Genomic DNA, 27,904 nt, shown 5'->3' on the forward strand with positions numbered 1-27,904 from the left:
GTTGAACATCCTTCTGCTCAGATGCTCTAGCTATTCCAGAATAGAAGGATTTTGTAAAGCCAGTTGAAGGGAGAACATAAGTGCAGTCTTCAGTGTTCCACTGAAAAGTGGCTGTTAAGTTCACTTTGCAGAAGCTACTGCACTAAATTGTAAGCAAAGACTGTGGAAACAGGCTAAACAGGGAAGAATTTACTACTAAGATTTTGCAGTAACCCTGCAGAGCAGCACCAAAACTTACTCCAGTGCAGCAGTATTGTGGAGTGACGGTGTATGTCCTTGCCAGAAAGGAAAATAGTTTTGTGGAGTGCTGTCCCTTAAAATGTTCTTGATCGGGTTGTGATTGAGAGATGTAATCAATTAAAAGAGGGAAGGTAGGACTGTCACTGCATGCCCACTAATCCGGCAAGTTAAGCGTAGAAGCTTAAACAGAGAGAGATTTGTAGTGGTACACAATTTACAGCTATGCATCTTCTATTAAAGAGCAGATTCTTAACAACCAACAAACAAGACAACTCTTTCCAATTCTGGAAGAAGACCGTTTTCTACAAATGGAGACTACGAACCAGTAACTGTGACCTTTATTTTTTTACTTTTCAGTTGTTCAGAGAAGGAAAAACCCACAGATCTACAGCTACTTCCTTAATAAGAGGAAATGCCAATTTTCGTAATATAACAAGGTTGCAGGAAATCACTGTATTCGAAGTGGGAGAAAATAGATACAAACCACTTAAGTAATAATGTTCCTTACGCACAACCAGTTCTTTGGTTGTTATGAGCAGCCAATGCTGTAAACTTTCTCTGACTCGGTATTTGCATATACATTGTCCTAAATTTGGTCCCTGGGAGTACATCCTCTTACATTTAAAATGTGTTTCTCTTGCAGGACTGCATCAACCTCTGTGGAACAAGTGAGAGAACGAAGTTATCAGAGAGCTTTACTTCTCAGTGATCATAGGAAAGACAAGGACAGTGGTGAGTTGATTTATTGTTGAAGATACATAAATCTAACCAGTTTCCCCATGGTAATAGTAATCATTCTAATACTGTGTTTGGGTCTGCTTCATCTGTAGGGGGAGAATCACCTTGTAGGCCATGCTCACCGTCTCATGTTCAGTCTCCATCTCATTCAAATCTCATTTCCCAGTTGCAACTTAAGGTCCCTTCTTTCACTGAAATTACTGAAGGTCAGTAAGCAGATGACCTTGTATGACACTTGACATATTCAGTAGTCTCTAACAACAGCTTTAATAGCTCTTTTAAACTCAAATATAATGTGCTTACTGATCTCTGCAAAAGATTTGATTTTCCCACTTTGACATGTATCTCTATTTCTGTAGAACCTGATTCTGAAAACGCAGAGCCAACTTCTGAATGTCCGTCCCCAGATACTTCACAAAGGACTTGTAAGAGTCCATCAAAAGCAAGCAAGGTAATGCAAGGTGTTTGCACAATAAGCGTAGGAATAGTTTCATCCGTCTCTTGATTATCTTTAAAAATGTTAATTGTAGGATTTACTACTTAGGTGACAATACACACATGTTCATCTGTCTGTGCAGTAATTTCACATAGGTAAACATTTGCAAGAATATTTGTCCATATACACTAAAAAGTGGGTTTATATGCTGTGCTTTCAGTAGCTGTGTGTGTTTATGGATGATCTTACACTCTCTAGACAGAGAAGAGATTGTATCATTGGATTCAGTATCAGTGCTGGTCTAAGGGGTGAGTGCTGAAGAACTGGCACTCAGAACTGACAGCAGTGATGTGATTTACCCTTAACAGGAGGTTGCTCTTGCTGTGCCAGGGTTTGGCACTGTTTGGCAGTCAGGGCTCTGATAAGATGGAGAAGGATTTTGACTAGTTGCCATATTAAATGAAGTAATTCAGGTTGTCTCATTTAGTCTGTTTGCTTGAACTACTCCAGCTTTAAAATGTTAAATCACTGTTTATTTCTGTAAATGATCTTCTCTGGAATTACTTTTTCAGATTCAGAAATCTAAAACTTTTAACAAAGAATGGATTCAGGCTTTGACCTAATGGATCATATTTCTGTTCCAACTTTAAAATACACTTCAGTAGTCTTTGACTTGGAAGAATTATTGATATATATACTTGCTAAAAATAGTGCCCTCTTAAGCTTACTCTTTCTGTTACTGATGTTTTTCTCACATCAAATAGACATCCTCTGCCTCAGCACTTTCTTTCAGAATCTAGGAGGAGAGTGTTCTGAGATGTTCTTTTCTGTTTATTGCAGGCATGGTTGAATATTTTGAACGTTTAGCACTGACTGCCTTTCTTTTCATTCCAGCCCTCTTCACCGAGTCCTGTAGTCTCAGCACAGTCACTTGGGAAAACACCCACAAAACCAGATTCGCACTGGGAAACTGCAGCTAATGCACCTGAGACTGAATGTGCGAATCATCCAAAATCCGAGCTGCAACAAAAACAGCTGACAAACAATGTCCAAGCACTTTCAAAAAATCATCCATCTCAGTCACATCTGCGCAGCTCTGCTGAGCAACTTTCACATTCACAGAAGTTGCCTTCTGCACCTTTGAAGCTGCATTGCCCCCCTTCGCCTCATGTAGAAAATCCCCCCAAGTCTTCTACCCCTCACGCACCTGTGCAGCACGGTTACCTTTCACCAAAGCCTCACTCACAGCAGTTGGGATCTCCATACAGACCTCATCATCCACAGTCACCTCAAGTTGGAACGCCCCAGAGGGAAACACACAGAAACTTCTACCCGGTAGCACCGACCCTTCAGCCCAGTAATCAGGCACAGGCCAGTGGCCCCCTCTTCACTCAGACAACATCAGGACAATCTTCAGCTTCCTACAGCCAGTTTAACCAACAAAATTTGAACAGCAACGCGCCACCTCCACCACCCCCTCCACCCCCTTCTTCTACTTACTATCAAAGCCAGCAGCCCTCTGGAAACTTTCAGAGCTACAGCCAGCTGAAGGGCAACATCCCCCAACAGACTGTGTTTTCATCTGGACCAAATCAAGCACTTCCTGGCACTGCAGGTCAGCAAACAGTGCCAGGACACCACGTAGCTGCAGGGCATTTTTTGCCCTCTCAGAACCCCAGTATTCATCATCAGGCGTCGGCATCTGCTGCTCCTCCTCCTCCTCCTCCACCACCTGCTCCAGGACCTCACCTTGTCCAGCAGCAAAGTACTCATCAGCAGCACTCTGTAGCACATGTTGTCGGTCCAGTTCATGCCATGGCAGTGGCTCCTGGATCACACATTCATTCTCAAGCTGCTGGTCACCATTTGCCACCACCACCTCCACCACCAGGTCCTCTCCCCCACCACCAACCTCCCCATCCTTCAACAGGACACCAAGGTTTGCAAGCACAACACCAGCATGTTGTAAACTCAGCACCACCTCCCCCGCCGCCCCCTCCCTCCAATGTTATCGGCTCGGGGCACCACCCTGCATCAGCACAAGGGTTACACCATCCATCCCATCAAGGACCCCCCCATTTCCCTTCCAGTGCTCACACAAGCGTCTCCTCCTATTCCTCACAAGCCCCACATCACACAGCATTAGGACCTGGACCTCAACATCAGCCTGCTGGCACAGGACCTCATTGCCCACTCCCTGGTCAGGGTCCTCACATCCAACCTCAAGGACCAAACAGTATTGCAACACCTACTGCTTCCGGGTTCTGCCCTCACCCCGGCTCCGTGACCCTTCCCCACGGAGTGCAAGGGCAGCAGCAGGCCTCGCCCGTGCCGGGACAGATCCCCATTCACAGAGCACAGGTGCCACCCACCTTTCAGAACAATTACCATGGGTCAGGGTGGCATTAAAACAGATCCCTTTAGTTATAAACATTTTTAAAATGTTCTGTAATATAAACCGTGTATATTTAATATGTACCTATTCAAGGTACTTTTTAAAGCTTGTACATGATACTTTGTATAAAAGCAAACACCAGTGCTCTTCCATTGTATCCTTTCCATTTTTTGCTTTTTAAAATTCCTGAAAATGTGCTGTTAAGCCAGTATTAGGTATTTCTTTTTATTTTCTAAGTGGACATTCCAGCTGTTTTTTCTGGCAGTAGGTTTGATGCTGCATAATGTTTAAAATTTTATTGTTGCAGTTAAATTCATTTAGTGAAAGTTTTCTATATTACTTTTATACAAATGTAATTAAATAAGTACACAGGCTAAGTGATGGCACTAACATTTTTTTTTCCATTTTCTGTCAACAGTTTTTGTGTGCATAGAGATAGGAAACAATGCAATACAGATTTTTATAGTTTTGGTGTGGACATGGCTTTTTGTTTCATCCGTTATTTGCAGAAATTGTAATTTAATGTATAGACTGTTTCTAATGTCTCAGACAAGTGCTGTAAATACTGTATTTCTTTCGCTTGTAAAGTTGCTTAAAGCTTCTTTCATTTGATATAGTATTGTATATAATAAGTCTTTTGCAAAAAAAAGTGTGATCTTTGTGATAGTAGTACAGTATATGATCTTTAATTTTTTTTTAATATACTGTCACATTGCAGCACTGGTTGGGCATTTTAATTCATGTTAATAAATCACAGTTACGTCAGTTTTACCTACTTGTCCTGAAAGGGTCCTGTATCAGCAGGAAAGTGGCCTTAGGTCTCTGATCTCCCCTGCTCCCTGTGAGGCTTCACTTCCCTGTAGTCTCCAGCTCTTGCTTCACTTCTGTAGCCCAGAGAGATGTGGAACAAGCTCAAGGAGGGGATTCTTTCCCCTGCTCAGTTTAGGGTCTTGGGTCAGTTTACTCCGCATGTAATCAGGAGCACTGATGGGGTATTTTGATGCTAGAGGTGTTCTGACCTTGGTTACAGAGCAGGGAAGTACCTGCCTGCTGCACTACCTTCCTGTTTCCCTTTTCTCGTGCTTCCTCAAGCCCTCCACTTGGGGTGTAGGGGGGAAGCTGAGTGGGTGGTGCTGTAATGGGGTACAGAATGTTACAAACTCTGTAGCAGTTTGGGGTTTTGGTAAGGGAAGTGATTTTATTCCTGTTGCTGAAGGCGGCAGCTAAGCTAGTGCTGTTGTGCTCATCAGTGCAGTTACTCTGTCATGGGTGAGGGTGTCCTTCCATCACAGCAGTAACTGCTCAGTTCTGCTCACACAGCAGGAAGGTGCTCAATGGCTCCACCTCAGACTAGAAAGGAGAACCCCAGGGTGAGAGGAAAGCTGAAACAGAATAGGAGGGGAAGTGGCTGCTCCTACCCCCTGAAAGTAAGTGGCAATTCTTTTAAACATGTAGGAAAAAAAAAAGGGGGGCAGGCAGCTTTAAATTCTGATTTGCTTATAACTACTGAAAAATCTTGCTAGTTGAAATCATCCACCAGAAATGCTTTCCTGAATAGCTACTGGCTCTGCAGAACACACACTGTGGAGTTCACATTTTACACTAGCATCTGTAGTGTAGGACAGGATTAGGCTAGCAAAAACAGCAGAAAAACCCAACCCACCCTCTGTGTAGTTGCTCAGACACTGATTTTGAAAATATGTGCATCATCCTGTATAGCTCAGCACTCAGATCTGGTTTTCTGCCCCTCTTCCATAGCTCCAGGAAGTGACAACATCATTTCAAATACAAGAGAACATAAAATACCAACTGTGACTGGCAAGGTCTTAGTACAGTACAGGGAGCTGCTGCACTGGGGAGCAGAACAGGACGAGGCCTGGACAGGGCTCCCCAGTGCTGCTGCAGCACCAAGGCCAGGCAGGGGGCAGAGCTGTGCCAGCCCAGTGCTCGCTCACCTGCCTTGGGCTGGCCCTGGCACTTCTTCCAGTGCCAGCATTTTCTGTGTATTCAAGAACGCCTTTGTAACTGGTTGCAGCAACCAGGCACTACAGGGCTAGGCTGGGTGTGAAGCTGAACATAATTTTTACCTCCAGTGTGAGTCCATTGTGGCACCATCCTTCTGAGCAGCGTTGTCCTTGCAGCCACTAAAAGCAGTTCCAGGGATGAGGACGAAGGCACATGGTCCTGAAACCCAACTGCAGTCAGGGCCTCAGCACTGGACGAGTTTCCCCGGACCAGAGTGTGTCGCACTGCGGTGCCTTGGCAGTTCTCTGGAAGAGTGGCTGCCCCAGCCCTCGGCATGGGACAATCGTTCCCTTGTTTACAGGACTTGTTACAGAACAGCTGGTGGAAAGACGCTTTTTTTTGGTCACATTTCACCCAGCAAACCACGCCCACCCAGCCCCTCCTGCCACAGGACCCGTGGGGTTGCTCTGACTGACACCAGGTGATGTGTTTCATAAATGAACACGGGAAGCTGCCTTTCTCTCACCAGGACAAGCCAGCCCCCACCTCCCACCCCTCCAGCACCCCAACAGCTGAGTCGTGGCTAGGCAAAGATTCCAATGACCAGCAACACTGTCTGAAAAAACAAAACACTTTAATTAGACAACTGCAAGCACCTCAAACAACTGGTTATTGTTACAGCATGGGGCTATCTTCTCACAATCTAGTTATTGCAAAGGCATGTGAATAAATTTTTTATGGACAAAGTCAAGAAAAAAGTGGCACTGTAGTTACATGAAGATCAGGAGTAAGCTTACATTCATCCCACTGACTTCTAAAAGAGGCCCAAACACACCTCCGTACTGTACATTCTAAAATCTGTATTGCCTATAAGCTTCAGCCTATGCAGCTTTTTTTCCTAGGAAACACATAATTGTTGCGTGCAACTTACAATGGGCAGTCGTATGTCTACGGATGGGAAAGAATAAAGCTAGTGCAATTTGTTTTAGAAACATGTAAAGCTATGAATGGAATGAGCATGATCTTGCTTCTTGGATTATTTTACCCACTGCACTGTAAATATCTGCAGCTATATCCTTCCTTAACTGATGCCAAGCACACACTTTTATTATAAAAGATCAGTAATTCTACACAGAGAGTGGTTCTCATGCTCTACTTTTAATTTTTTTTCTTTTTCTTAAGGTATAGTACAACTTACAGTGCTTATAAAAAGGCAACACCATATGGTACCATGTCTTCACTATCACATTGTAAGGGAAATTGCTATTTTTCTTTTCTTAAAAGCACTTAAAATAGGCAAAAGTTCTAAAAGGGAGTGCTAAATGATAATGCATACTTTATTAGAAAGAAGTCTAGCCTTCCTTTAAAGTGCCGTTTGGGGAATGAAATCCTGTAAACCAGAGCCACTTTGTTTAAAATCCAATGAACAGGAACTGCTACAGAATAGAAAGTTTACACAATTCCTTAAAGCAGTTTAAAGTCCACTACATGCAATTGGTTTGCTATAAAGCTCTCTAAAACTTAAGTCGCTTTACTCTGAAATTGAGTCCCCAGTCCCATATTTAAATGGAAATAAACATTTACAGGGTGCATTTACATACACTATAATACAAGAATGACATCCCTTTGCCAGAAGATAAAATTGTACAATTCCTCGCCGTAACTCAGTTCTGACTTGATAAATTTCTTACACTCGTAAATTATATAATATGCATCAGCTAAAATATTTTTTTTTTCATAAATAGTTACAAAACTTGCCAAAACACATGGGGGGGAAGTTTCTTTTGTTCAAAAATCTGACATCTGAATGTCACACAACACAAGAAACAATGCTTAAAGACACGTTAAGTGTTTTCTGAAGAAAGTGGGTGAGTAAACTACTAGCTGAGGACAAAAAGACTACCCTTCCCCAAGAACACAGTGCACAAAAAGCAAAATGTCAAACAGTACCTCAAGCAAAATAAAGGTCTGAGGATTGAAGCCAGCTCACGTGTGATCCTGCTAAAGATTTTGTGACAGTCACCATTTAGGTCCAACGCATTGGAAAGTGGTTGCTGGCTTTTTTTTTTTTTTTTTTTTTTTTAAACAGCTGGAAGATTCTGCTAAGAATTCAGCCACGGATGCCTAAGGCATTCTCCAGCTGAAGCACGTTTCTCTGGGACCATTTCTAGCATGGGGATCAGGAAATCTGTAAACTGTGCAGCATCTTCATGAGGCCAACCGTACTTCTCCACAAGCACATCAAAAAGACTCCAAGGTTTCAACTTGGTGATGTGTCGGAGTTCTCCTGCAAACAGAAATATTAACAGCATTAGAAAAACACCTTGTTACCCAGGTCAATGACTAATCCCTGTTTCGTTTTTCTCCCACTCTGCATTCACAGCACCTTGACCAGGCTGGGAATCATTGTTTAGGAAAGGCAGCACACACCAAGCTTGCTCGAGGTCCTCAAAGGAGATGAGTATGTTCGATGTCAAAGCCAAGAAACTGTTCCTACGGCCGTCAGTACGTTACACCTGGACTCCACTGGTTCTTCCTGCAGTCTTCACTCTCCCATGCACAAAGGCACTCATTCACACTCACACCATGGCCAAACAACACTGCAGGCCTTTCCTTCTTAATCAGCCACTGAATCCAAATTTCACAGAATCTGCTCCAATCCCAAAATGGAGGTCTCAGAAACAGGTCCTTGCCCCACTATGTGGCATTTGCCAGCAATGCAGCAGAGCACTGATTCAGAGCACTGATTCATTCCTAACCAAGCCGAGCAGAGGTTTGGTGCTCCAGAGATTCTGCTCCATCTCTCAGGCAAACACCCCCAGGAAGCTTGGTATGAATCCTTCCTGAGAGGGAAGCACCTGCTGCCACTCCAGTCTCTTTCAACCAACCACCAACACAAGCGGTAGCAGCAGCTGCAGCACTGAGTTTCCCCAAAGAGAGGGGACTTCTGCCAACCTGGCAATGTGTCCCAGACCAAACAAAGCAGGCAAGAACCCTTCTGTAATTCAAACCAGCAACACTACCCAGGTCTGTCCACGGGTCATCCAACATGATGGGGAAGACTCTTCAGTTTCCTGTTCCTCCATTGTGTGGGAATGAGGCCCAAAGCCATGAGATGTGCCATGAGGTACATGGTGAAGGGATTACCGTGGGCACGAGCGAGACAAGCAGCTGTCAGGCCAGATGACCCTCACTGCTGCCAGCAGGAGGGAGCGATACTGAGGTGTCACCTTGCATGCGACCCACAGCCTTTGAAATCCAGGCTCTCAATATCCCTCATTTATATGTGATGTGGCTGCCCCCTCACCATTCATGATGGCAGTAACAGGGTATTTGACTACAGTTGCATCTTTACTTCTCCCAAAAGAATATATCTGACATTTGAAATCCTCCTCAGAGAGGATGAGAACAGGACCCCACCTTGCAGACAAGTCGACAGGCTTGCTCCTCTCTCCTCCCCAAAGCAGCGGCATCTCTTTGGTAACATCTGCCTTCTGACTGTGTCAGACCACAGCTAGGAACACTTCTATGTAGTGCTATACACTTACACTTTGTAGATCCAGTGCATTTATCACCAACAATCTAATGAATCTATGGCCCCTTGCTTCAACGAACTACACTAGTCATGAATCTGTGTGTGTGAAAGTTCTTCCTGAATGTGACCAGACTTAAGAGTGCCAATCTGCTCTAATCAGTAATCAAGCTCTGCCACACCAAGCCCCTCTGATCTCTGGGGACCAGCTGGAACACAAGGGCAGTTGTTTCCTGCTGAATTTCTGTACTCTTAATGCAACCCATGGCCATCCCCCTTCTTCTCAGGCATATATCTGTGCCAGACAGTCTCCATGGGACACTGCAAAAACCTTTTGAGAGCCCCCAGTGATGCTTCTGCACTGAGGAGAGTAATGGGTCTCACCCAATACTGGAGGCTGAGCAGGCTTCACAAGCTCACTGCACCACCTGGGATGGGGGCATCAGGCCATACTACTTGTAAGCCAAGTGGTTTGTCAGCTTGGTGCTTGTCCGTGCCTGTAACCTACTGCCCATAAAATGCCATCAGACATCAGCTCATGGCTCAGAGTTTCTGCGCATCCCTGTGGCTAGAGAAGTTCCAGGGCAGGAGAAGTAAGCTGTGTCCGTATGATTGCCCCAGAGGCTGAGCATCTCAATGCAATGGATTAAAACCCCCAAAGGCTCAGCAGGCCCTGCTCAGCTCAGCAGTTTCTGCTGCCTCAGCCCTCAGCAGTAGGCTGGGTTGAGTGCTTGAAATTGCTAGGTAGTGCTTGAAAAAGCAGCTCTCAGCTGCTGTCACGAAGTCCCCACAAGAGCAAGTGTGCAAACAATCCATCACCCACAAGCTGAAGAGTCCTGCTGGTAACAGAAGCTCAAGGTGTGCTGCCCACAGCAAGGAATGCCAGCAGAGGCCATGTTCTGGTTTATGTGTGAACATTCACAGTCCAAGCATGTCCCATCAGTACCCGAAGACACAAAAAGGCTCTGCCTTGGGCCCACAGCTGCCCCACATAACAGGAAGGACAGCACATCTTGGACCAGCATATTCTTTTCCATGCTCACTCTCAGCCCTTTAAATTTTTGTGCAACTCTGCAATTTAACTGCCGAAAATCTTACCTTTTGGAAGGTTTCCAAAAGAGTGTATTGGTGACTATTTACAAGAACAGGTAGTAAATTATGTAACAGGAATGCACGAACTCAAATACTGCCAAAAAGCAATAGGAAAGTGAGTTGTTACTGACTGCAAGTAAAAAAATTACCAAAAAAAAAAAAATATCATGTCCATGGCTTCTCCAGCTCCCAGCATTCACTGCATGGGCTGCTGTAATCATGTACCAAATTAGGCTTAGCTATGGGGGAGGGTGGGTGTGTGTTCCCATCCAGCACCGTCTTCATCATTGCACTCACATTTTGTCATTTCCAGCATCTTTCCTCCCTCAGATCTGATCAGGTACGACTGCATGATGAGGCTGCTGGTGCCACAGCGGAAGGCGAGTTCTTGCTGTTTGAATACTCCTCATTTTGTGAAAGCCCATGCTAAGGCCAGCACAATATTCAGCAGAGTTCTGCTGAGGAACAAAGTATTTAGCACTATGGACTGAAGTTTTCCACAAGAAATTCCATGAAGATGGTAAAAGCGCTTAAGATAGGATACAGTAAAAATTATCTGTATGGGGCCACACTTAGACTAACGCTTCCATTTTCAGTAAGGATCATGATGCTAACTATGGAAAAAAATAGGGTAAGTGAAAGACAATTAACACCACTCAGGTGCACAAAAAAGTCTAAGAATTAATTTTCATGTGGGTCCTTCTCATTTTCCTCCTAAAGCGTGAGAGTAGCACAGGAAATGAAGGTGTCTGCCAACACGTATTTTCATCTAGTTCAAGAAGTTTGTACCATGTCATTGGAGGAGAGCAAGGCTGTACCTATATTTAAGGGAGAAATTTAAAAAGCACAGGCCCCACCAGTCTGACACCATCTGTATTCAGGGCATTAGCATGAATTTTCAAAGAAGTGCTAGAAATGGACTTCTTTGTGAGAACTTCCTAAGAGAAGCTCTTTATTTGGATTTGTGATAGTGAAGCACACAGGAGATAATGCACAGAGAACAAGGGAGTTTTCTGAGCCATAGAACTCCTGTTGCCAAAGCAGAGGCAGCAATGATCCCTCTGAAAAATGGACTGTTAAGTCAGAAGGAAATTACTAAGAAAATTTCTGAAGGACCAGGGGTTAAAATGCTATTTAAAGCTTTCTCTGCTGACCGTAATACAAAAAACCCAGCGCTCATCGATGAAATTCATCCAAGACAAATTTAAGGTGTGTCACCAGGCAAGAGGAAGGTTATTGAACACTAGGACATGGATGCTGTGAAGGGCTGGGGAAACAGCAGTGGGATATAATCTGCTGCTACACACCTATGACACGGTCCCAAGAACTAATGCAAGGACTGCTGGTATAGCAGCTGGAAGTGAGGAGCTTGGAGGCAGCCCTTCCTCCCTCCCTTCCGGGAGGTTAAATGAGCAGCATAACAGTGCTTCTCATTGCTCAGCTTCCAAAGGGCAAAGCCAGCACCTGGCTAGCATCTTGCACAGGTTTAGCTCACAAGGAAACAGGACTAGCAAATACCAGAAGAACAACAGAAGGGACCATGGTCTAGAAAAAACAAAAGGGTTTTATCTTTTAGTGCCAAAACATATTAATAATTTTTACAGTCAAAATAGCTCCCATGACAACACTGGAGAAAAGGATTCCCTGGAGTTACTACTGGGCTCAATCAAGATGAGACCCTATAAAAACACGTGAGCATTTGTGTTATAGTATAAGAAGTAACTTACAAATGCTTTTCCTCTTTTAAATGCACCGTCCTATTTGAGTGTCACAAACTGCCTCAGGGAATTACTGAGAAAGGACTCAATCCTATAAACTCATTAAGTTACTAACATTTTTCTTTTTGTGCCTGTGACTTCAGTAGCACAACTCAAATGTTTAAAGCATCTCTCTGAGGTCAGACTTGCTTATGGACAGGAGCAAAACTCAAACGGTGATTTCCTGATTTTCACTCAAGACTGATGTTTTCCAAACAGGAGCTCACAGTGGGATTTCTAAGTCCACCCTTAGACCACAGCAAGAAATTCTCCCAAGAGCCTCAGGCCTGTACCTCGAGGCTTCTGATCTCTGGTGCTCAGGCCACAAGCAGATGAGTACAAAATGCAGCAGCTTGCTGGCAGACTCTGAAGCCTATCCCTCATACCCTGCCAGGCCACCACACACAAATCCCTGCTGGGGACACCAGAGGCCAGCAGTACTGGGGTGGCCAGGGAAAAGAAAAAAGATACCTGGTGCCCAATGCAAAGATGCTCAAGTAAGCAAGACACTTGCCACCTCTCCTTTTCCTCCACTAAGCACTTCAGTTTCCCCAACTTGCAGCAGTAGAGTAACTGGTACGATCCGAAAATGCAGCTTGGTTTGTTACTCCTTTGTCTTGCATGTGACATTCTCTCGTTTAAGTAGAAACAGGTGGGATCCAGTCTACTTAATCTTCCACAGCAAACTTGCACTTGTATTTTGTGTGGTTGGTGAACCAAGCCTTTAATCCTACCTTAAATCCCACCCTGTGGATTTTAAGAGGCACCCCCAGTGCCTCTGAGGAATGTCACTGATGTTCAGGCCCTAGAGGACAACAGTGACACTCTGCAGTATAAGATGCTCGTGGAAGCACCAGAGACGCCCCACATCACAGGAATTTTACAAACTGCCCTCTCCAGTGCACTGCCAACACTGCAGTTACTGAGTAACTGTTAGGTCATTTTACAGTTCGTTGGCATCATTAGAAAATGCCAATCTGTCTGCTGTAAAGTGAAAATTAGGAATGTGAGATACACTACAGCAGCTGCAATCGCTGTCTGAAGGTGCCACAGGGTATCTCGTGCCCGGCCCTCTTACTGCTTTATACATTTACAGACTTGTGGGCCTCAAGTTTGTACATCTCAGTTACCAGGAGATTGTTTGAAGCCTGCTGACACAGTCTCTCTCTCTGCCCACCATGGCAGCCAGCTCCTGAAGCTCACTGCCTGCTGTGCAGGGAAGCACTTGTTTTAAAGACATCCTCTGCAAATTTCACTGGCTTCCCCCCAGCTCTGACATGGTGGATGCTGGCAAACAGCAGTTCTGTCTTCAGCTTATCCACTGACTTCCTAATTAAGTAAACCTTTCTGATTCCTCCAGCAACCCTCTCTGCTCCATACTCAAAAGCCCCAGGCATTTCAGCCCCCCTTTAAAGGGCAGCTGCTCCCTCCTAGATCATCACTGCTGCCCTTCTCTGCACTGCAACGCCATCACCAGCCTCCTTAAGGACACAGAGGCATATGGAGGTCCCCGCTGTACCACAAATATCCAGCACAGAACACGCAGCCCTCGTGCACAGGAGGGTCAATCACTGATTGTGTCCAGCCTCACGAGCTCCCAGAGCCCAGCACTGCCAGCTCAGCCCCCGGACACCAACACCTCACTGCAGCTGTTGGGCTGCACTGCCCAGTCCACGGCACAGCTCAGGCACATGGAGCCACAAAAGCAGGGCAGTCCACAGCTCTGGTCAGCAGGACTGCCCTCCCCAGCTGTGCCAGCCAGCCCTGGATGTTCCCCTACCGCAGAACAGGATGCTCCTGACAGACCCTGTCCCTCCATACAGCACAGCACTGTCTTGTACTTCGAGGGGATGGAAGACACTTGAGGCATCACCACATCCCCCACGTGTCAAAACCCTGCCTTAAAGCAGCCTGGGCAAAGACAAAGTTCCATCGCTTGGCACACACCCATCTGCTCTGCCTGCTCCCCCAGTGTGCAGTGACCACACTCAGCTCAGTGTCCACTGCCAGTTATTCCCTTCCCACCTCCATTACTTCTTACCAGTAGCACCTGCTGGTCACCATCTAGGACCACAGCTGCTGACAGATGTTCTTCCACCACGTTATGAGCCACACATCACTTGAGTCCTCACACTTACATGAACATTAGACAACAGATTCAGACAAGACACTTGTTAATATCCACACTTTGCTGAGTACATCCCCAAATGAATTTTAAATGAAATACTGAAAAGAACACCGCAAATTGTGGCTTTTCCCAGAAAGCCAAGTTTACACCAAAGTTCTTCTTTAATAACAGCTCTCCATTTAAATGGATATATTTCTTCAGTACCCATAAATGAACATATTCTCCTTTTGGATAGTATTATGCTTTAAATTAGTGTTGCATAAATACCGTTACCTTTTTTGGTGAAAAACTCCTTGGAATATTTCCCCAACATAGCGTATTTTCGAGGGATTTTTCCCAGCAGTTCAATGATCAATGCTATGTGGTCTGCATTGGAGAACATTGCCAGCAAAACAGAAACATACAACAGTTTAATCAGTACATTGCATGCACACACTAACACTGGCCCGGTACAGACAGAAATAGATTGATCCTGGTAAAAAACACACGTGCACACTGCTCGCTCAGTGGCTATTTTGCAAAGATGCTTTCAGCAAAACTTCCTTCTCAAAACAATGTTTGAGTGTCAGCTGCCACAAACAAGTTTTGCCATGTAATTTTAAATGTACCAACAGTTATTTTTCAGAACATTTGGGTAAAAAAAAAATTGTCAGAGATTCCTGGGAAGTTTGCTTTTCAAAATGAAAAATTTTGTTGTGTGATTTCAGGAAATGCTCCTCACTGGGACATGCTACAACCAGCAACAGCAATTCCACTTCTGTCTGCATCACGGCACCTTTCAAAAAGAAGAGGTACTACCTCTGCGATTGAAGAATTCCCGAGAATATTTTCCAGATAGAGCAAAGTGCCTTGGGATATTGCCTAGCAGCTCTATGATGTGTGCTATGTGGTCTATGAGGGAGAGAAAAAAAGGACACGGGAGTGGAAGGGGCAGGGAAAGGATGGGATAAAAAAGAAGAGGAAAGAAACTGGAATTAGTAAAAAATCAGAAATAGTTTCAAATCAACAATGTTTGCAGCAAATCCATGCAGAGGTTTCCAGGATCAGCAGAGCTCTGGCATCATTAGTAGCATTTAGGAACAATGAATGATGCCCACATTACCACTGCAAAGAGCATTTACAAGCAAACAAGCATGAAAATGGACAGGTATACAGATGGAAGCAGGAGTTAACTCTGATTTTAAAAAAGTAATTAGTAACTGTCTAATTAAAATAAAAATACACAATGTAAACATTATTCCAGTGTCACTCTTTTATAAAGAGAAAATACTATAAAGTTCAAATTTGTTGTTTCTTTTCTAAACTAAAATGTTGTTATTTTCAATCAGGTTTCCACACATATGCAATCTTACAAGAAGGGCAGTTTAAATCCTTCAGGCAGTTGTTAAGTAGATGAGTATCTGCAGAAGGGAGTTTTTGCCCACCCACTGCTAGTGGTGGAACTTAAAACTAAAAAGAAAAAAAATCACATTTATATTCTGAAAACAATGTGTATGAACAGTTCTACTCAAATACAAAACTTAAAACTCACTGTAAGCTCACTGGAAATTTAAGAGAAGGAGAATGAAAATATGAAGAAACTCTTACAGTATCTCAAGAGAGTCATACCTTCATCCCTGGAATAGTCTTCACCAGAGTGTGGTTCAAACAAGTAATCTCCAGTCGCTAGCTCAAACGCCTATAACGTAACAGACACGGTTATGGGTATTTCAAAAATAACATTTTCCATCATAAGATGTCAGCAAAACATCACAACCACCTCAGAAGTGAGAGGGAATTAACATTCCAAGCTCAAGGCCTATGACTTGGATCTAAGACTGAGGAGAGGCCACTTACCTGGGGACATCATTCCTGCAGTGCAGAGGCAGCACGAACCCAGGCACTGGAGAGAGCCTCGTGTCCAGCCCCGCGCACGCCCGGGGCCGGAGGCGCCAGCAGAGTGCCCACCCCCCAGGTGCTGCTGCCCATCCAGCTGGGATGAAGGAAGGAAATCCCACAGGGCTGGAAGTGCAGCCCCTCCCCGCAGCACCTGGCCCGGGACATTCCGCATTCCGGCAGCACTGCCAGCTCAGAGCAGCACCAGGCTGCCGAGGGAGCGGCTCCCCACAGGCCGGCTGCACTGGACTGAGCTGATGGTAAACACGGCTTTACAGACTCGTGCGTAGTCTGGTGATTGTAGTCAAGTATTTCTAAACACGTGTCAGGTATTTCTAAATACGTAATAAAATCTACACATGTATCTGAAGGCTATTTACCTGTCAGATTGCACGGTGGAGACTGAATTAAAGTCTGAATACCAAGTAAAATCCACTCATGACTATAATTAAACACTTGAAATTGGCCAACAGGGTAAGCTTCTTTGATGACTCTAAATCTGAGTTTTTTAAAATGCATTTTTGTTGAATCAGATGTCATCAAATTAAATACCTCAATGATGGGATAAACTGTGAGACTGACACTGACGGGGAATCCAGAACAGACACCAGGACATCAGATCCCCTCAGGGCAGGCAATGCTTCCACTGGATGCTAACCCTGTGTTAGGTGAGGGCAAAACTGACTTTCTCTTTATGGGTTAATGAATATGAAAAGCTGCAAGGCACCAAAGCAACTATGAGAGCCCCTACTTGTGTACAGACATGGATTCATCTGGTCTAATTTGTTAAACTATTCTCTTTCAGCTCTGGCTCACCAATTGCCCAAGCAGCCACAGGAATCTAATTCTTTCCAGGTGGTTCAAACATCAAACTATTTTCCATGTCCAAGACATGGGAAGACATCTGATCCAGAAAAGCATTCCAAAAATGAGGCAGAGCTTCCTGGCACAATTCTAGGATGGGATTTCACTCCATTAGAAGATTTACTATAAAATACTTGTCTCCTGAAAACAGACACTTTTCTGTTCCAATTTTTAATCTGGAGTTGTTAAATCACCTGTAAATTTAGCCTATTTATGGGCACTTGGCTTCTTCAAGCTGTGAACTGCAGTGTCATCCAAGTGGGCTACGGCCAACATAACTCACTGCAATCACACACAGCAGCCAAGAAAACAAGAACACTCCTTGTTGACATTTCTGTTGATCCTATGAACGAGCCTTTAACTTCTGAAGTTACCATCATTACAAACAGTCATTCACTATTTTCTTATTCTATTCTTAGCTCAAGATTGGCAGTTTCCTTTTACAGCTGAAAAAAATCTAAAGGACTTCATAAAGTACCAGGTTTCTAAACTGAAATAAATGTTAAGAGCAGCCAGAAGTCATCACTGGGAGAGATCTCTGAACACAACACAGAGAACATTGTTATTCTCCTGAGATGAGACAGAGAAGACCCAAGTGTCCTCTCTGTATCTCATGGGAATATATTTATTCTTAGGAAGAGCTGGGCCAGCTTTCCCAGGAGAGCACATACTGATGGGGCTGATTCCTGAGGACATTGAGAAATTCACTGCTATGAAACACAGATCCCTGGAGAAGAATGGAAACGTAGCTGAATTTAGCCACAAAGGTAGACTACACAAGAATACAGCGCCTGTCCCAAAACTGAAGTATTAATAGCTTGATATGTCTGCGTGGGACTAAAAAGATGAAACTGAAGAACTGTGAAAAGTGTTTCTAGAGAAGCACAAGAGGTAAGCATACTGCTGTGGTACTCTAAATTTGAGATCAGTCTGTGTATCGCAAGAGCTGAAAGCTCTCATAGATTTGGAGTATTTATACCACCCTCTCACTGAACAAAAACTAAAGCTTTTCAGAATGATGATGATGCTTCTTTTTTCCTTTTTGTATAGCTCTGACTCCATGCCCAGGATGGGCTGGGGCCACAGCCTTTGATTTTCTGGCTGTCCCTAAAGGACTCTAAGAACAAAAAAACTGACTCGGATGCACAGAACCAGTTGCTGTGGTAAGTATTTGTAATGATAGTTCGTAGCACCCAAGGAGGACAATGTCTCACAGGTTCATCTGTGGCAACCTGGTAGTATGTTCCCATGTATTATCAGGACAGACTGGCTACACAGTGCAAGATAAATGAAATACATTTGTCCTCATTTAACAAAGAGTAAAACCCAGACCTAGGTTTCTATCATAAAGAATCAGTGTTAGAGATACTATAACGAACACATAAATAGCTGTAAGAACGACAGTGACATCTCTGGGTTGTATCAGTCAGAGTTTTTTTTCTCTTTATACCCATATCCAAAGGTGTGGTGCACCGGAGAGCTTGTGCTGTTACTGACGCAGTGCCACTGGAAGAGCAGCTCTCTGCTGCTGGATACTGAGAGCCACAGCTCTGGCTGTGGAACCACTGATGCTCTAAACTTCCTGGGCGTTCTCAGTACTCTCTCACACTTTACATCCAGCTGTAGGCACATACAGTGCCCCAATCCCCATACAGGAGGTCACTGACACTGTGACGACATGAGGAGACCAAGACCCCAAGGGCGGCACAGTGACCACAGGTCTGGTTCGCCCAACTGTGACCCGTCTGGGGCCACCAGCATGAGAGAGACCGTGTCAAAGTGGAGAAAAGCCAGGAAGGACCTGGCCTCAGGCATTATGGAGGCTGAGCAGAAGATAGAGGAGGGGGAGGCTGGTGGAGCTGGGTTTGCTCAGGTGGGAGAAGGGAGAAGGAGGGATTTAATTGCTGCACTCCACTGTCTGAAGGCAGTGGCAGAGAATAACAAGATACACTCTTCCCATTGAAAGGACAACAGAGAGCAGACACAGGCAGCAAGATGGGAAATCCCAATCAAATATGAGGAAAAAAAATTCTTTGGTGAGACTGGCTGAGTAGTGGGACAGGCTGTTCAGAAAGGCTGTGGAAATGCCATCCTGACAGGTGTGCACCCCTCTGAGTGACCTCGTTCAAGTTTGACAACAACCCTTGTTCAAGAAGGGGGCAGATAACAGAGATCCCTTTAAACCTGATTTTGTCTATAATTTCCATGATGCTACAAATACAGACTAACCATATTTACTTACTTTCCCTTTTAAAGTGTTAATTTGTAAAAGCTAGTTTCTTGACTCCATGAAACTCCAACTTTAAAATATCATGATTTTTTTTACTTAATGTTGACATTTACCAAGAGAAGTCAGCATTTCATTTATTATGTGGAGATAAAAAATGAGATACAGCACACTCAACATATGGCACAGAAGCCCAAGGCAATCATCCATCCTTACAGACTGTTCTGGCAATTTCTACTTACCACTTTCCTAAGGTTATCACAGAAAACCAGTCTAGACTGCTTTTCTCCACCTGCAGATGGTGAACCTTTCATATGAACGGTTCCACTGCTGTTTTATAGGCTCTGAAGAGGCTCTTTTTCTTTCCTGCCACACGACTGCATGCGAACCTACCAGAGTACAGAACTGGGTGGCATCACTATTGTATATAATGGACCCATATCCAACCACACAACTGGAAATAGCTACATTTTCACTGTGTGACAGCTGTGGACTCAATCTGGTGATTGAAAAATGGATGCACGCCTAGGGAAAGCTGTCTGGGAGAGGACTGGAAGAACATTCACTTGGACTGCATCAGCCTCCCTGAATTGAAGCCCCAGCTGAAAAAGAACAAGCTATAGGCCAGAATTATTATTTTGACAGATGAGCTGTAGCTCTTGGCCAGAGCTTCTCTGCCCCAGCTGAAATGAAGAGATGTGAATGGGAAGACTGTAACTGCTTTAAAAGTAGGCTTGGTTTTAAGAACACTGTTCCACAGGTCAGTGGGAGCATGGAAAGAAGATCAAAAAGCTTTTTGAGATACACACACCAGCTGACAGTTTGTTCTCCCATGGACATCTCCCTCTGAAGAGCCAGGCAATGGGAAGAATATGAAAGGCATTTTGCAGGGTTAGTGCTTGGTAAGAAAGGCCAGATATACAAAACAAGAGACTTGCATGGGATGCTCGGAAAGGAAACAGGGTTCTTTTATTTGCTGCACTCCAATCTTGGAATCATGCACATACTGAGTGGTTGCCTTGGAAAGTCAGCTCCCTCTCGGAAATCATTTTCTGTTGAGTATTTCAGGTTGTCCACCCACCACCTTCAAAAAGGGGGTACAGCGAGTAATAACAGCATTCTGTACTGTATCTGCCTACTGAAAAATATGTGCATGGCAACTTCAGCTTTTTCTCCCCTCAAAACTCCATTTTTGATTTTTCATTTTTCCTCAAAATACTGCTTCTGTGCAGACTGAGGCTTGTCATCACACCTTTGGTATGTGCCACTCACACATACTAACACAATGATACTCATGATCCCATGGAGACATGATCATTTTTTCCTTGCTTACAACAGTGGAAGAGTAGCTAAGGACAGTTACCTCTCCACTACACATTCGAGAACATCATACAAAGAAGTAAATTGGGGGCGCAAGCCTGCAATTTACGTAAGGGCACTTACATGGAGGTTTAATTTTAACATCGTATCTTGCTCGTTCTTCATTCTGTTCCTCTGAGTTCTCTCACATGAACAGAAATGCCGATGAATAAACCCCACTGCTGTAAACTTGCTTGTCTTGTAGTAGCATGTCCCTTGTTTTCAAAGCTCTTTGCCTGACCCCCTTTCCCTCACACCTGGTAGTGATTTCTTTAATCATCTGTATTCTCTTTGGGTAGATAAAACACCAAGTACAATTTACACCTTCTCTGACTTTCTGCTGATCTACAGCTGTCATCTATTTGCTAGGTCTTATTACAAAGAGAAGACATTGCAGGAATCACAACTCTCCACAAAAGCCACCTCAGAAAAGTGTTAAAAACTTTAAAAGTCTTGTTCACGTCCCAGCCTGTAACACAGTCACCTATTTCCCCACAGCTCAAAAAAAAGGAAATGAACAGAAGTCAGATGATGAGATTCATCACTTCAGGTGCTTTTCCTGTTTCTAATCCAAGGAGATTGTAACAAGGAAAAGCAGTGGAATCATGGCACTTGCAGTCATTTCCAGAAGCAATACAAAAGGGATGCCGTCTGCCAGTACTAACTCTCTTATCTTGCCAGGATTTCCTGGCAGCAGCAGTGGAGTACTGTGTTCCATGTTTTCTGGGATTTAGAAAATGCTAAATCACTCCGTGTCTGTTCAGATTCTGCTCTAAAGACAGCAACCCTCTCAATACTATTAATGTGGAAATTCAAATCGATACAATTAAATCATCAACACTGTTTTCAATCCTGTCAAAGGTACTGCTGGTTCCAAATCTATTCCTTTTTTTGGGTGAAAATGAGAGATGCACCTCCCTGTTGGCCGAATTAAATTAGGGCTTAGTACAGCACGGGAACACCTTCTAGAATTTAGTAAATGTGGAGAGATTCCCAGTGTCTAGCTTTCCATGAGAGCACCTGAGTATTCCACTTAAATAGGCCATGTTGTTAAAAGAAAAATAAAAGGGCACTGTACAATTTCCCTAAGCAAACTTAGGAATGTCCAGCAAATGACAGCAACAATCATTCAGACAGAGGTCACCAAAGTTTAGGAAAAAAACTAAGGTACACTTCGTTGCATTCTTTGCCAAGCACTGAACAAGCAAACAACTCTACTGTGATCTGGAAAAGCCCACTGACATCTAACCTCTTTCACTGGCTTCACAGCACTTCATGCATGCACTGAGTATAGGCCTCCAAAGATATGCATCATCCTCTTTTTTCCCTTCCTTTATTTGTTTTTCTAGAGACTTCGACTCAGCTCACCTGAGCAGAGGACTGGTACTGGTCTGAGGCTATTCACATTCATCCTTTAAGCCTGATTCAAAGAAGATTGGAGCACAAGAACTGGGCCAAGTCAAACTATCTAAAATTAGAAGATTCAGCTCACAGGCTGCTGGCTTGCAATGCTACTTATTCACTGACATAACACCACAAAAACAGCACTGTAAGGTTATTAGCACTGAGTTATTCTGCCCTCTTTTGCTGTTTGGGTAAAGTCCTTACTTGGCTCTGATTACGTACACTTTCAGCACAAGTAATCCTGATCAGAAACTGGCTAGTCCCATACTAGAGTCAATACAAATAAAACAGGATTATTCTTTCCTGGAAGCTGCATCAAAACCATCGAGCTCCTGGCTAGATTAAGCCATCTCAAACTAACTGAGCCCAGGAAAGGAATGTTCTCCATGCAGACACAAAATACCATGTCCCAGGAGATTCGTACAGGGATATTCTGGAAGTTGCTGTACATACGAGAACACAGATGCTTTGCATGCTCAGGGCCCTTTTATCAGAGGCTTTTGTTTAATAACCTCATCTTCATCCTTATTATTAAAAACTGTGTAAAATTGACAGGCTAATGGTATGATGAAAAAAGACATTCTGCTGCTGCTGAGATCAAACACAACCTTCTGTGCTTAACACACTTTATGCCATAAATACAAGCCAATGCAAGAACCAGCAGCTGGGCTACTCATGGTCAGTGCTATCCCTCAGTGAGCAAGATTATTTCATTAGCAAGCAAAAGGCAGTGAAAACCTTAGGCTCAAATGGAGATCTATAAAGCATAAGACCAAGTTAAGACTCCAGGTGAATCCTGGTACCAAGCATTCCGAGTCATCCTTCATAAAACCCAGGACACATAAAATGATAGGTGTGTTTTATAGACACATAAATCTCTGACACAGAAACCCTATGGACACTAAGTTCCAAGAAAGGCCTTTTTTGTTGCAATTTTTTAAATGGAGATGTGAGCCAGAATATCTGACACAGGAGCGGATACAGAGAAAATCTTCTATTTTGCAATCTAAGCAGTACTCATGTGTGCTTGGTGCTGTCACATTAGGTGAAGTATGGATGGATGGAAACTTGACAAGGAAAAAGTAATGGAAATACTGCTGGACCACTCATTTTGCGCAGTACTGCTTCCAAAAATGCCCTTAATGACTCTGGACTTGTACAAGCAAAGTAATCTTTGCTCCCCTTTGAGAGTCCTGGACAACATGGCTAACAGGATATCTGAGCTGTTATTTTGGCTGAAAATAAACACCACCTGCTCCAGAAGACAATCCCTTTGAAAACACAGTAAACGCTATGGAACAAAGTGAATTAAATACGAAACAGGAGCAAGATAACCTAGAAGGGCATTTTTTGAACCAAATCTAGGTACAACAAGGAAACCAAACTTTAGAAAGCGAGTGGGGCTGTAGTGGCATTAAAACACTTCCTCATTTCACAGTTTTTGACTGCTTTAGGGATTGGAGAGATTCACATCATAATTTCCAAAGACAGCCTAAGTAAGTTATCTGGGAGTTTGCGGTTCCACATCAGGAATGTTTTCCTGGCTGTTAATCTCTGTTACAAGTCCTCTGCAGAAAGAGGTATTAAGGTCTTCAAGGCAATCCCTACCTCAGTGCTGTTTTCCATCTGATACAGGATCAGCATCCACAGTGCTCTGACCCATTTTCTCAGCCACACAGCAATGAAAGCAGATTCTGGGGGCTTTCCAACAATGAATTTTTTCTATGAGCTTGAGAGGCTGCTCTCTACTTTTTACACATCTATACCATGATGACAACTGAATTCAAAAACTGTATGTCAGGGCTGTAAATTTCTACTGCAGTTCTTAGGGGCAAAAACCTAGAGAGTGTGACACAAGGCAGAATTACAGCACTACTGCCTCAAATGCTTTTACTACCTGCAAAGCTTACGTAACAAAAAAGCAAAAATATATTTTTCTCATTAAAATACTGAAATTTCATTCATAATTGTGAATCTGAGTTAAGATACCTCCAGTGACAGTGATGCTTTAGGCTTTTTTCTTTTCTTGAGTCTGAAGAAAGCAGTAACCCTTATATAACATGGAGAAGTTGTAATAGGCTGGGCAACCCCGAGTACTGCGTGAATATTATATTCCTTAGGTGTGATATTGCTATTAAGTACCCCACTATCTTTAAACACAATTCTAGATAGACTTCAGCCTGATTTATGTGCCTTTAGCTACAAGACTAAAAGACTATAAAAGACTATAAAATTAGCAGCAATAGGTACAACTTGAAAGAAAGATGAATAAAGGGTGTCCAATAAAATAAAAGGTTACCAAGCTCAACTGAGGTTTACAAAATACTAGGCAACAGAGCAAATAGTCTCTATAATAATTTTTTAGTTAGTTAAGAGTAATTAAAAGAATTAAAGAACTAACTGTGAAATATTTTATATGCTTTATTTTCAACGTAATAGAAAAATTCTCCATTTTGCCCCCAAATGGAAGAGTAAATTTGGAAATGGATGGGTTTTCTGTGTACTAAAGGAAAAGCTAGTATTAAACTCCAGAGGAAACATACTTTAATTTAACTTATGGGTTAGTTACTTCCAACACATGGCCTGCTGAGCTTATAATATCTGTAGGATTTTATGTTCCTTTCAATCCTCCTCCTCCTCCTCTCCCTCCAAGCTGCGTAATTCTTCTCATCACCCACGCCTGCAAACTGTGTCTAGTATTTGAATCTTCTCCTCCTCCTCCTCACACATTTACTCCTATCAGACATGCATTTGTAAAATATAAAGACTTGATTAAGTTTTTGCTTTTAAAACAGGCAAAGGTATTTCTAAATTTATTTTTTGGAAATACGTACTATCTTTAATGAGAAGATGTATGCAGCTTGTTTATCCTCAAAGAGGTATTACAGAGTGTTTCAGAAAGCTGCATGATTAAGTTTTCACTTTTTCTGTTCTCTAAAGACTCTTAAAAAGCTGTAATTTCAGTTCTGTGTTAAAACTAATTCTACAGAATTTTACCATATATTTTACACTAATAAGCTGAATTCCTTCTCTTGAAAGTTTAGAACTAATCCTAATTCAATCCATGTTTTCACTGCACTTGGCACCAATTTAAAGTGTTTCACTGTTTTGCTACTTTACACAAGAAAAAGGGATGTAATCACAGCTAACAGTAGCACAGGTTCTATGACTGGAATGAAACAAGCAGCTGTACTTTTTCAGTTACAATTTGTCATTCAAAATAGACATATATTTTCTCTCTAAACTTGCATGTTTCTGACTACAAGTTTAAAATGCATCACATGAAAATTAGATGTGGCCTCCAAACTATTTCCTTTTGATTAAGAAGGCTTGAGAAATTGAAAGAAAGGAAAGAAAGCAGCAGCAATCTGATACAACATAATTTATGATAATATATTTGAGTCAAAATGTCAGAACCATCCGCATCAGGTTTCCTCACTGAATAACAACTGTTTTTAGAAGGTTTACTCTTGTAAAATACACATTGTATTGCTCTTACCATACATGCTGTACTCCAGATATCAGCAGGTGTACTGTAACCTGCTCCTATTAAAACCTCTATGGATCTATATTGTCTTGTCTGGATGTCTTCTGTGAAGTGTTTATGCTAAAATAGAAAGAACCACATTAATGGAAAAAAAGGACAATAAAAAAACTTGTTCTAAATAGTGAAAGCTAAAATGATGTAGTCACACTTACCACCCAGCAGGCATTCCCCAGGTCAGCAATTTTAACTCTAATTTTATCTGCATTTCTTGGGTCTAGTGGATTCACCAGTAAGTCAGCAGCACGAGTTTTTGCTAACACAAGCAAAAGGCAGAATAGTTAGTATTCATTATCTCTAAGCAGTTTTGCCTTGACACTTCATTCAGTGTTGTCATACACTGAAGACATCAAAATAATTCGCTGAATGTTACAAGAAATTAAAGCAACATAAATAGGATTTCTTACCCAGATTTCTAAATATCCTTATACACTTCAAGCGCAAATTTTTTGCATTCTTTAGCTGCCAAATGACTATTACTAGAATATCCAGAGGAGCTTCTAAGCAAACCCAGTGTATATGTTTCCCAGAACAGATTCAGACAGAAATTGTTAGAGAACTCAGACTCCAAGAACTCACCCACTACACGCACGAAAGATATGCTCTTGGAACAGTTTGGTTGAGAAAATAAATCTTGCACTTCCATGCCTGGCTACAGTAAATAAAATCTGGTTGGATTTTTCTTTTTTTTTTTAAAAAACCTATCCCAAGGGGTAAAAGACTCACCGGAACCTGGCTAATTTGAGAGCCTAGGGGGCTGTCATCCTTTTCACAAATAAGTCAGCATTCAAAGTTCTCTGAAGGTCCTATTTGCATCAACTATGATCCAGACTAAAAAGGCAGAACATTAATCTAATTAATCTTGCAATCTTTAGAGGCTCTTGGGACACTGAAACCTTAACTCAGACCAGTGGAGGTGCTGCTTTTTTCTCTGTTTTGACACACCACCTGCTAGATCCCAAACTGCACTGGAAAGAAAGCAGATAACAGAACCAGATATCACAAATCACAGGGCAGCACAGGACTGGTCTCAGCTACAAAGACTAAATTGGAAATTGATGGTAGGATAAGAAAGAGGTACAAGATCCAAAAAGAACTTGTGACTCCCAATGATCTGTTAAACTGGTAAAAGACTTGGAAGAGGAAAATACACCAGACATGGGACAAGGACAAAAAATACTGGAGGTCTAATGGTGAATTAGGAGTGACTGAAATCAGATGGGGATCTTCAACTGCTGGCACGGGAAGCCTGAATGGGTCATCAGAGCACTGAATAGTGGCCAAGCAGAAAAGAAAGTGGCAGGATCCATCAGAGGAGAGAAGGAATGAAAATACAGGAGTAAATGGCAAAAGAGGGGGTGGTGACCTCAACAAACAGCCCTCTAAAAGAGCTGGAATGAAGTCCAAGACTCAAGTTTATAAAAAGCACCAACATAAGGACAGAAGTAAAACACTCAAAAGACAGGAACTAGTAAGACTAGTAAGCTTAATATTAAAGTATTCCCTTAAAAGCATGCTGCATAGTACAGTGTAATTTTTTTAACACAATCACATGCATTACTCAAGAAATAACAGGACCTCAGCTCAGTAGTCTTTGCAAAAAAATAAAAATAAAAACAAACAAACCAAAAAAAAAAAAAAAAAAAAAAAAAAAAAAAAAAAAAAAAAAAAAAAAAAAACCACCCCAGCAAGAGATAAATCCTTCCCACATGTCTTGTTGAAGGACTGCAGTAAATAAAGTGGAAGGAAGGAGGGGGGAAAAAAGCCTCATGACTAAGACATCTGAATATGGCATTAGGCAACAGCTTTCTTCAACTCTTTTCTGAGAGGGACCTGAGCAGGTAATAGGCGAAAGTGTGCCTACACTTTTGTGTTTTTCTCAAAAATTTGTGATGCTTATGTCCTGTCTCTTCCGAAAGATGAATTCTTGGATTCTGTATCTGACAAACACAGATCATTTAAAACTGAAAGTGAAGCCAGAACAAGTGTATCTTTTAGAAAGTACTCACAAAAAAGCATCCAAAGAAGCTTAACCTGTGCACAAAATTAGTGAGCACTTCTGCGTCCTAGTTCCATAAAAACTAAGAAATATCACCTTAATTCTCACAGTCTCAGAATGACAGTGTACTTAGCAAACATTCAAACACTGGAAGGAGGAGGAGGGGAGTCGTGAGGAAATTACAGATCTATCTTCAGGGCATTTGGTCACGCAGTGAAAACTTGGAAAGATAAAAACTGCTTATCCACTGAACACAAATTGGTTTGTGCACTGAATGAAGCAAGTACCCCCCAAAAATGAGACCATGTCACTTAATAATGTATAGCCATGCCTAGAGAAAGAGGAACAA

At 42.7% G+C, this 27,904-nt stretch overlaps 2 protein-coding genes across 7 annotated transcripts in view; one reads left to right on the plus strand and one right to left on the minus strand.

The window, feature by feature from the left end:
* KMT2E (lysine methyltransferase 2E (inactive)) overlaps nucleotides 1–4,580 on the plus strand; it is a 57,254-nt gene extending 52,674 nt beyond the window's left edge. For 2 of the 3 annotated variants that reach the window (XM_010395644.4, XM_019283549.3), the window contains 4 exons: nucleotides 884–972; nucleotides 1,071–1,184; nucleotides 1,338–1,429; nucleotides 2,309–4,580. In XM_010395644.4, coding sequence (XP_010393946.2) covers nucleotides 884–972; nucleotides 1,071–1,184; nucleotides 1,338–1,429; nucleotides 2,309–3,823 — 1,810 coding nt within the window. In that variant the 3' untranslated portion in view covers nucleotides 3,824–4,580. The remainder of the gene's footprint in view (nucleotides 1–883; nucleotides 973–1,070; nucleotides 1,185–1,337; nucleotides 1,430–2,308) is intronic. The other variant, XM_010395643.4, reaches the window with a different exon arrangement.
* Nucleotides 4,581–6,389: 1,809 nt separating this feature from the next.
* Nucleotides 6,390–27,904, minus strand: part of SRPK2 (SRSF protein kinase 2) — a 134,957-nt gene continuing 113,442 nt past the window's right edge. For 2 of the 4 annotated variants that reach the window (XM_039570247.1, XM_039570248.1), the window contains 6 exons: nucleotides 25,712–25,812; nucleotides 25,512–25,619; nucleotides 15,892–15,961; nucleotides 15,082–15,174; nucleotides 14,557–14,649; nucleotides 6,390–8,061 (listed from right to left, as the gene is read on the minus strand). In XM_039570247.1, the coding sequence (XP_039426181.1) occupies nucleotides 7,877–8,061; nucleotides 14,557–14,649; nucleotides 15,082–15,174; nucleotides 15,892–15,961; nucleotides 25,512–25,619; nucleotides 25,712–25,812 (650 nt within the window). In that variant the 3' untranslated portion in view covers nucleotides 6,390–7,876. The remainder of the gene's footprint in view (nucleotides 8,062–14,556; nucleotides 14,650–15,081; nucleotides 15,175–15,891; nucleotides 15,962–25,511; nucleotides 25,620–25,711; nucleotides 25,813–27,904) is intronic. The other 2 variants (XM_039570250.1, XM_039570249.1) reach the window with 2 other exon arrangements.

Source organism: Corvus cornix, chromosome 1A, assembly GCF_000738735.6.
Source record: "Corvus cornix cornix isolate S_Up_H32 chromosome 1A, ASM73873v5, whole genome shotgun sequence".
NCBI lineage: Eukaryota > Metazoa > Chordata > Aves > Passeriformes > Corvidae > Corvus > Corvus cornix.